This window comes from Vicia villosa, linkage group LG2 (assembly GCF_029867415.1).
Source record: "Vicia villosa cultivar HV-30 ecotype Madison, WI linkage group LG2, Vvil1.0, whole genome shotgun sequence".
Classification (NCBI taxonomy): Eukaryota; Viridiplantae; Streptophyta; class Magnoliopsida; order Fabales; family Fabaceae; genus Vicia; species Vicia villosa.
Genome location: NC_081181.1, coordinates 57,853,146 through 57,863,572, shown reverse-complemented (window position 1 = coordinate 57,863,572; position 10,427 = coordinate 57,853,146). Strand labels below are relative to the sequence as shown.

At 32.9% G+C, this 10,427-nt stretch overlaps 1 protein-coding gene across 1 annotated transcript; it reads left to right on the top strand.

The window, feature by feature from the left end:
* The first annotated feature begins 9,501 nt into the window (after positions 1–9,501).
* Positions 9,502–10,095, top strand: LOC131649108 (uncharacterized). Its single transcript, XM_058918851.1, has one exon. The coding sequence runs from the start codon at positions 9,502–9,504 to the stop codon at positions 10,093–10,095; it is 594 nt and encodes a 197-aa protein (XP_058774834.1).
* The last annotated feature ends 332 nt before the right edge of the window (positions 10,096–10,427 follow it).

Sequence of the window (10,427 nt, the reverse complement as noted above, 5' to 3'; positions counted from 1 at the left end):
AAATTGTTTCAAATGATGAAGTAGATATATGAGAAGGTGATGGAGTAGAAAATATGGATGGATAGGCGGTTAAGATAGATGAGACATCAGAAGCAAAGTTCTATGAGGAAATAATCTTGATGGGGCATTCAAGAGATGTTTTAGATTTAGAAAAGGCAGCAACCACAAATGTTCTAGCAGCCTTGGAGGGTCTAGAATCATTAGACTCTTCATAAATTACTAGTTGTCTTTTAGCCCTACTATCCTTTCTAATCTTTGCAGGAGTTCCTTATTTTTTAGGAAATATGGAGGTTTTTTTCTTCTTCTTGGAGGGAGATGCAGCACGTCGTGGTTTGGGATTGATTATTGAGGTTATGTCAAGAAGAAACTCAGGGAAATCTTCAACAAGAATTATTTGATCCATGATCGCAGAAGCATCAGGTTCTGTTGGTTGCACAAATATCTTTTGAATAATCCTAAGATTTCTCACAGTTCTTGCATTCAAAGGGGATCCGACTGTTACATTCACATTTTGTAGACTGAGACAATAATATAACTTGTTTTCCATGAGAATATCAAATATGAGCCTTTCGAAAGGAATGTGTTTCTTCTTCTTTGATCCTTCATCTTTAGAATCAATGATAGTGTTCTCCAAATGGTTAAATAAAACCGTTGGAAGGTTTATCTTTTTGTTGGTGGCGATAGCATGCAGGAGATGCTTTTGGTCTGTATTGATGTAGTCCACTGAGTTCGTGGCACAACAATAAGCTATGCTTTCCAAAAATATTTTGAACCAAGCCCTAAGTTTATCATGAAGGAATTTACCTTCTGATCCTCGAAACCTTCTTTGAAGATAATCTCCAATTTTGCAGGATTCTTAAAACTATCAGTAGTCATATTAATAGGTTTAAAGCCAGTTCCCTCATGACAGTATAACTTGGCAATGTATTCTTCAGTGATGAAGATCTTCTTCCTAAATACACTTGATCAGACATGTCCACTAACAGATACATATGCATGCATCCAAAAATCCTTAACCAGATCAGTAAAAACTTATTCAATCAGACGATCAAAGTAGATTGACCATCCTTGAAACGTAACAACATCGAGGCGATCACAACCATTTGCAGCAAGGTTTCTGAAATTTACTAGGGCTTATTAGAGAATAATTATTCTTTTCCTGATTCTGAGCCTGCTTTGCCTTCTGAAGGAATTTCTCTATCAAAAGTCCCTATACGAGCCATTAGCGCCACATTAGCCTGATCTTCTTGTGACTCATTTTCTGAAGAGTCATAATCCTCCTATGTTGCCATCAGCTCCTTCTTCTTACTTTTGAGAGCTTTCTTCTTGGGCTTGTCCTTTTGAAGTTCAGAACAATCGTACATGAGGTGTCTTGGCTCCTTGCATTCATAACAAATGACCTCTCTGCCACTAGACTTCATTTGGCAACAAGTAGACTCGAAGCGACCATTATTCCTTCTAGTACCTCTGAACTTGTTGCCCTGGTTTCTCTTCCATAGAAGGTTAACCCTTCTGGACAACAGAGACAATTCATATTCGATTCCATCTGAATCTTCTTCTGAATCCTCAATCTCTTCGGCTTGAAGAGCTTTGGATTTCTTAGAATTTTTGACACATTTAAGAGTAACAAAATTTCCTTTCTTCTGAGGTTTATCTTGTTCTAGCTCAATCTCATGACTTCTTAGAAACTCACCAGTTCCTCTAGAGAAGTGTTGTTCAAATCATTTGCAAGCTTGAGTGCAGTTACCATATGTCTCCATTTAGATGGCAAGATTCTGATAGTTTTCTTAACCTGATTTGACGTTGAATAACCTTTGTTCATAACTCTCACTCCCGTAACTAAAGTTTTAAACCTTGAGAACATCATCTCAATTGTTTCGTTATCTTCCATATTGAAGGCTTCGTGCTTCTGAATTAAGGCCAACGCCTTGGTTTTCTTAACTTAATCATTCCCTTTATGAGTCATTCTGAGAGAATCAAATATAGAATTAGCTGAGTCTCTAATTGCTATCTTCTCATACTCAGCTTAAGAAATAGCATTTAGCAATATGGTTCTTGCTTTGTGATGATTCTTATAATTCTTCTTTTGTTGATCAGTCATAGATTTTCCTTCAAGTTGATTTCCATTTCTATCTGTGGGATGTTCGTAGCCATCTACTACCATATCCCAAAGATCAAAGTCAAGACCTAGAAAGAAACTTTCTAGTTTATCTTTCCAAAACTCCAGTCCACCCCCCAAGGTAATTTTTCCTTCTCAATAAGGACTTAATCCACTATAACCAAACTGATAAACAACCATATTGACCGCAACCAATGTCTTTTTGAGACTCCTGACTAGCACCTAATCTCTCAAGGAAACAACCACAATAAGATTATAATCAACCTTCCTGACAATCCCAACAATTTCAGGTGATCCTTATTGTGAAACCACTACGACCGCAACCACAGTCTTCTTGAGGCTTCTAACTAGCACCGAGTCCCCCAAGGAAACAATTAACCAAGTTGAATACAAGTGTGTATTACAAATATGCTTCTAATAAGCAAATTACTCAATGTTTAAGTATAACAACACAAGAGTGTTGATAAGCAAGATACAAACAAAAGCTCCTTGCTAAAATACAAAACTATACAAAGATTTCTCTAATAGAGTCTGTGCAGCGCTTTAGTTTAGTTTTGTATAATTGAATCGTTGATTTCAAATTCTTCCAATGGCTTCCTTTATAGGGAAGGATAGATCTGTTGGAGGGTAGAATATGTTAGAACAAGATTTGTTCTGATCAATATTCTTAGTTTTGATGATAACAATGTATATGAATTTTGTATGAGATAATGTGGTACTCTAATCCTATGCAATTTCCATTTCAGGAATCACATAAAGAGTATGCACAAAATCAGCGCAAGAAGCACTGACTCAGAAGGTTCAGCATGCAACATCAGAACATGGTCTGTCAAGACATCAGAAGATGGTCAAGCAGAATCAGAACATGGTCTATGGAAGCATCAGAAGGACTTGAGATCAGAAGCAGAAGCGCTGAAGTTCTCATGGTATCACGCTAAGAAGCACTTCAAGGTCAGCAGACAAGAAGATGCTCTGCACCAAGCTGTTTGACTCTGATGATATTCAAACGTTGTTTACACAAACATCAGATCAGAAGCAAGTACAAGATGGCAGGCTACGCTGACTGACAAAAGGAACGTTAGTAGCTATTAAAGGCAACGTTAGTAGACACAGCGAAAGCAAGGCTCGAGGTAGTTGACAAAAGAGTGAAACATTAAATGCAATGCTGTACGGAATACGCAAAGCATTAAATGCTCCCAATGGTCATCTTCTCAAACGCCTATAAATAGAAGTTCTGATGAGAAGCTGAGAACAACACTTGCGCAAATATACAGAAACGCTGTCAAATTCAAAAAGCTCTCAAACTTCATCTTCAACCTCACTACATTGCTGTTGTAATATATTAGTGAGATTAAGCTTAAACTTAAGAGAAAATCACAGTTGTGATAATAGCTTTTTAAGAAGCATTGTAACTCTTAAAAGAATTTGTTTACATTAATTTGTAAGAACTAGAGTGATCAGGTTGTTGATCAGAATACTCTAGAAAGTCTTAGAGGGTATCTAAGCAGTTTGTTCCTAGAGTGATCAGGTTGTGATCAGTATACTCTAGAAGACTTAGAAGTTGTCTAAGTGGAAAACCATTATAATCTTGTGTGATTAGTGGATTAAATCCTCAGGTGAGGTAAATCACTCCAAGGGGTGGACTGGAGTAGTTTAGTTAATAACGAACCAGGATAAAAATCATTGTGCAAATAGTTTTTATCTTACAAGTTTTAAAGCTACACTTATTCAAACCCCCCCTTTCTAAGTGTTTTTCTATCCTTCAGAATAGGAAATGCAAAGTGCATCTATAAAGTCCCCAACGGTCATGGTGGGAATGGTAGATAACAAGTACATGTTGGACTTTTATGCTCACCATCACACGTAAGCCGTCCTTGATCTTCTAAGTCTTCAGAGGCTTCTGATTGAATGTTGATTGAAACATGTTGTAGATGATCAGAACTCTTGTCTTCAAAATCTAAGTCTTTGAGTCTTCAGAACCTGTTCAGTAGAACCTTGCCATAAGAGTCTTCAACATTTGGTCTTCAGAAGTGATGTCTTCATATCTTCAGAACTCGTTCAGCAGAATCTCGTCTTCAGCATCTTCAAAAGATGAGACACAAAAGTAAAGCTTTATAAGGCCTCCGAAGCTTCCTTACAGAGTCACGATCAGAAGATATTGTACTAACATTCCTTGGAATTGTTGCAGAAGTAGCATTTCAGAATCTTGACTTCCATTGTAACACAACATTAGTATTCTTCCAGAGTGTTTTATTCAGAACCTGATGACGTCACACGCCTTCTTACCATAGTTAGAACCTGCAAGGAAACAACCACACACTAGAAAGAAAATCATTGGTGTATTCAATTGTTCCTTAAGATAACATGTAAAGTTATCATTAAAAACTAAGGCCAGATGCAGAACCAATCCCGTTCTTACAGGTCTTCCATCCAAACACAAAACAAAGCTTTGAGCGGCTAGTCTCTAAGCTAAACTGATATTTTATATGGACTTATCTCGAACCAATAAGGATTTTTAACTGGATATCCTCCGAACCAAACATGGGTTTTACACGGGCTGACCACAAACCAAATTGATATTTTACACCAAGATGATCTTGAACCAAGTAGAGCTTTTACACCGGGTTATGATTAAGAACTAATAAGAATATTTTCCAGTAGTTATCTTCAAAAACCCAAAAAGAGAGATTTTCCTTAAGTGACTTAGCTCATGAATCAAACAGAGACTTAATACTAAATCTCCCGACCTACGCTTTTAACGGGTTTAGTTTCAAACCTAAACAAACACTTTCTAAGAAAGAGATATTCACTTAAGAGGAGAAATAACTATGTATGAACTTACAATATTACCCTTTCTAGAACAATTTCCTCACTTAAACACAAGAACCTTCCTCAAAGCGTCATATCTAAATTTATGTGAGAGAAAGAGAAAATGTTTTAGAGAGAGTGAGGAAGATGGGAAATCTCATGTTTCTGGATGTAAAATAGTTAAGCGAGAGGTGTTAGGTCTGTGATTTTATAATTGACAACAATTTTGGTAAAAAATGTTTCATTTAGAAAAACATGTATCACAGCTAGATGTTGAGCAACATGTCATGACATCTTGACCAACTGGTACAACAGTGTATGTTGTTACTTTCTTGACATATTTGATTTGATTTTGTGAGATTCTCTATGGATATATCTCACTTTTTGCGCAGGTAAAGAAGTTTTTATTTAGAAAAATTGATTTCATCTCCAATTGTGCATAAGTTTCTAAAATTGGATGTTGAGACAATTTAGAAAACATGTGATGTTTTATTCCAAGATTCAAGGTCTGCAGAATTGGTGCAACCCTCAGCTTATGGATCAACAACCATTTGGGTGAATATTTTGAAGCTCATGGACAATTGAGGAGTATTTAAAGAAATACCTAAACCTAATATCCTTAAGAACTTTAACAAAAATAAGGGGAAGCTTGTTTTTCTAGAGTCTTAGGGTCTGATGGTTCTTCAAGGGTGTTTTGTTTGCGTATGTCACTAATGTATCTTTTGATGCATTGAAGTTGACTGGTTGTTCATTGTTCATTGTCAATCACTCATGATCTTTTAAGCAAAGAGTTGATTGTGTGTAATTAGAAGTGTGTTCTTCTATTTGGTTTCTTTGGTTTTATCATTAAGGTGATTTGTGTTTTGGTGTTGGGATATCAGTCTTGACATCTATTTGACAGTTCCAGAATTACAAGAGGTTTCTATTTATAGGCCAAAGGTTGGTATAAGAAAGGAAACCATCCATGGGCAAAATTAATTGTCCAATTGATTGGGTCTTTATTCCAAACAATTGGATTACCTAAATAATCGAATAATTTTACTCATTTTGGAAATATTTGTTAGAGAGATGTTACCCTTCATTAAGACACTGTCACAATCGCTTATGGACTCAATTTTCTCTTATCTAATCAATTAGGAATATACTCCAATCGATTAGACAATTCAAAATTTGTGTCTTGATAATTCTAATAGTTTCTAATTCATCTGGCCAGGCTCCAAAATATTTGTAGATTATTTTATTTGAGAAATAGAGGCTTTTAAAAATGGTTTTAGACTTTTAGTAGGTGTGTGATCTGGACATAATAATTTACGGAAACGCTCTTGTGTTTTTACAAAACACCGATCACTCAGACTCGATCAAACAAGCTTTCACATTTCATCTCTTCCACACTCTGAAGTTTCAAGACTTTGTCGAATACATCAATCATATAATCAATTTCTTGAGTCTTTTTGGATATGAGGCTTGAGATACCTTTAAAATTGATGCCATTATTAGAGTATATTAATGGTGATCATTAAACCCTAACTCTTTGGCTTTATTCGAAGAAAGAGCTTGAACAAACTATCTTGTGCATCTTTGACCACTTGAAATACTTATTTGTCTTTATGATTAAAGTTAGGTTACATCTTCATGAGTTGACATTAAAGTACCATCAAAGTTAGGTTGCATTTTCACAAGTTGTCATCATTAAAACCATGATAGGTTTAGGTAAGCCTAACTTTGATCACTTCTTGATTAAACTTGCAAGCACATAGTTCCATATTTTCCCCTTTTTTTATAATGATAATGCATATCTTTAGGAAGTGGTAAATAAATAATAGGTAGATAAGAATAGAGTGTTTAAACTCCCCCTAAAATAAGTAGAGAGTATTATATTATACTCCCTCTGAGAGTATACAACTCCCTCTTTGTCATAATAAAGAAGGCGGGTAAAAGATGCAAGGCAAAAATTTAAATATGCAAGTACATAGTCACATAATCATTTAGAAATGCAAAATCACACACTCAATTGATTCAAATTATATTGGAACTTAAAATACATAAAGCAAGGAAAGTTTAGGAATTGCGGCAATGCAAAAATGGAAAAGCAAAACACACGTACAAACTAAAACACATATGTGAAACTAATCATTGTCATAAGTATCATTATTTCTTGAGATGCTCTTCTTAATCTCTGCAACCATTTTAACAATTAAATATATTTTGAATTTAATATGTTTTTAATTCTTATAAATATTTTAAATTTTATTTTTAGTCTCTACTAAAAGATAGTATATTTTGATCCTATAAATTTTTTATGCATACAGTTTTAGTCTGTGCTATTTTCTAAAATTTTAAAAATTGTTTAATTATTTTTTAATTTATTTAATTTTTTTATATAAATTTAAAATCCTGTAAAATATTTATTTATTAATTTTTTTTTTAAATGAGAAGAATTAATATGAATTATTTAAATAATAATAATGAAAATTTCAAATTAAAAAATTAAATTTTGAATTTTTTTTCAAGAAATTTGTTATGACCTTCTAAAAATGTCTGTAAAATATTTATTTAAAAAACACATTGGTTTAACAGCAGAGACTATAACTACGTACATAATAATTTTGTAGGAATTAAAATATGTCATTTTTTAATAGGGATAATAACAAAATTTGATAATTTTATAGAGACAAAAAAACATATTTATCTCATATATTTCTATTTGTTATAATAATAAGTAATTATTATTATTACTATTTTGAAATATATTATGAATAGTGAATATCTTTTATCTACAAAGTTGTCAACTTAGCATAGTAACTTGAACTATTACATCTACAATCACACACCCTCTTTTATCTATAAATAGCATACTATGAGTCATGTAAAATGCAATATTTATCCAATTGAAATAAGTTACTACCACACTCTCTTCTACATCTCTACTTCTATAGTTTGATCCTAAAATTTAGGTTTTCTTAACACGTTATCAGCACGATCGTTTCTATCAGAAGTTTCCAATACACTAGGTATATATTATATAATTACCTCTTTAATATTATTACTATTTTCATATGCCCCGGTTATAGAAAATTGGCAACCAATCAAGTAATTTATAACTAGAGTGACTATTATCATTATCGTTATTACTTTACTCCTTGTTATAGAAAACTAGCAACTTGTCAAGTGCTCTTTAATAAGTCTGACTATTTTTATTATAAACTTTGTGTGGAGGTATAAAACCCCATATACAATTAATAACATTTATATTTATGCTGTTACTAACTTTTATATTCAGTGGAGGTTTAAAAACCACCATATGCTGTTACTAACTTTTATATTTAGTGGAGGTTTAAAAACCACCATATGCTGTTACTAACTTTTATATTAAGTGAAGGTTTAAAAACCACCATATGCTGTTACTAACCTTTATATTTTAGTGGAGGTTTATAACCCCATTTGTAGTTACTAACTTTTATATTCAATGGAAGTCTGAGACTCCTGATGCAAATATTCTTTTATATTCAGTGGAGGTCTAAAAACCCCATATGCATATTCTAATTTTTTTTCATACGTGTTCATTTACCTTATATGTTATAGATTATAATTAACTCTAACACTTATAACTACTAGATGATATTTAATACACTTAAAATTTGGCCAAATATTTTTTATCACACTTAACTTTTCCTTTACCTTATATGTTAGATTATAATTTTTTTCATACGTGTTCATTTACCTTATATGTTAGATTATAATTAACTCTAACACTTATAACAACCGATTTTTCAAAATTACCTATATAAATACTTCTACTTCTTTCATAACTTTCACACCATTCTCAAACTATCTATCCATATTTTTCAAATGGTTAAATTTCTTATTTTCTTCATCACTCTACTTGTAATTATGTTGTTTGCTGTCAGTATTATCAAGCGTGAAGAATTAGGTAATGATTTTGTAGCTTTAATCATGATCTTAGTTTGGTTTGTTAGTAGAGGTTTTTGAATAATATGTAGTCATGAATTTTGTAACTGAATAAATTGATATTTATTTAGTTTTAAATATTGATTATGTTCATCTGAATTATAGATATAATCATGTCAAATCTTAAGCATCAATTCAAAATTCTAAGCATAATTGGGGACAACTTCATAACTTGGAACAACAATCTAATAGAGTATCTTACATGTGAGGGACTTAATAAAATTCTTGAAGGAGAGAATTCTGGAGAATCGACATACGACCCAAATGTAATGGAAAAGAGAAAGTCAAAAGTAAACAGAATAATCAAGCATCATGTTGATGATGGATTGCAAATAGAATATTCAAATGCTAAAGATCCCAAGATTTTATGGGACAAAATTAAAGCAAGATTTGGACATCAGAAGAAAGTCATGTTACCCTCATTAATGGAGAAGTGAAAGAAGTTAAGTTCCAAGATTATAAAACTATCATTGCATATAATTCTGCTATGCACCAGATTATATCACAGCTAGAATTTTGTGGCAAAATTATAACTGAAAGAGAAAAGTTGGAAAAAAAATTCGACTTTCCATGCATCTCAGGTATTATTGCAACAACAATATAGAATGAGGGAATACACTAAGTATTCTGATTTAGTTGCAGCCCTTCTAGTGGCAGAACAAAATAACGAGCTCCTTATAAAAAACCACCAGGCACGACCCAAAGGAACAATGCCATATCCTGAAACTAATGCCACGACCTTTAATCGTGGGCATGGTGGCTTTAATCGTCTTAAGAGACGTGGTGGTCATGTTCGTTTTGATAGTACAAATGGTCATGCTCGTTTTGATGGTCACAATCAAGAAGGATATCATGGTCGAAACCTTTTCCACGGTCGAAACCATTTTCGTGGTAGAGGACGTGGACGAGGTCATATGAATAGTTATAGATCCCCCATATATGACCAAAATAATTGGAATCACAAAGGAAAGGGTAAGTATATTCAAGAAGGTCCCTCAAGGAATTATGAGGATATATGCTACAAATGCGGAAAGAAAGGCTACTGGTCTAAGGTGTGTAGAACACCAGAACATTTGTGTAAAAGACAAATGGCATATGTTGAAGAAAAGGGAAAAGAAGTGAATTTTAATGAGATTGAACGCAAAAATGATAATACCTATTTTGAAACTGCTGATTTTGTTGGAGGTGAAACATATTAAGTAACTATTTAAAATATTTATTTGAATAATGTTGTGTGTGCTTGTTTTTATATTTGAAATATGTATCTATTTAACAATTTGTATGTTAAGGTGTATCTTTTTTTATGAAATAATAATGTTAAATATGTTGTTAATTTACTATATTTAATCTTATTTTTATTTTTAAGAAGGTTAGATATGGAACATGTCAAAGACATTTGCGTTCCGGACAGTGGAACTACACACACAATCCTCAAAAGTAAGAAATATTTTACTGAAATAAATCTCACTAAAGGTATAATAAATACAATCTCAAGTCCTGTAGATTTAATTGAAGGAACAGGTAATGCTAT

Excerpts from the sequence above, each read along its gene's own strand:
- LOC131649108 (XM_058918851.1), top strand. The coding sequence starts at position 9,502 with ATGAGGGAATACACTAAGTATTCTGATTTAGTTGCAGCCCTTCTAGTG.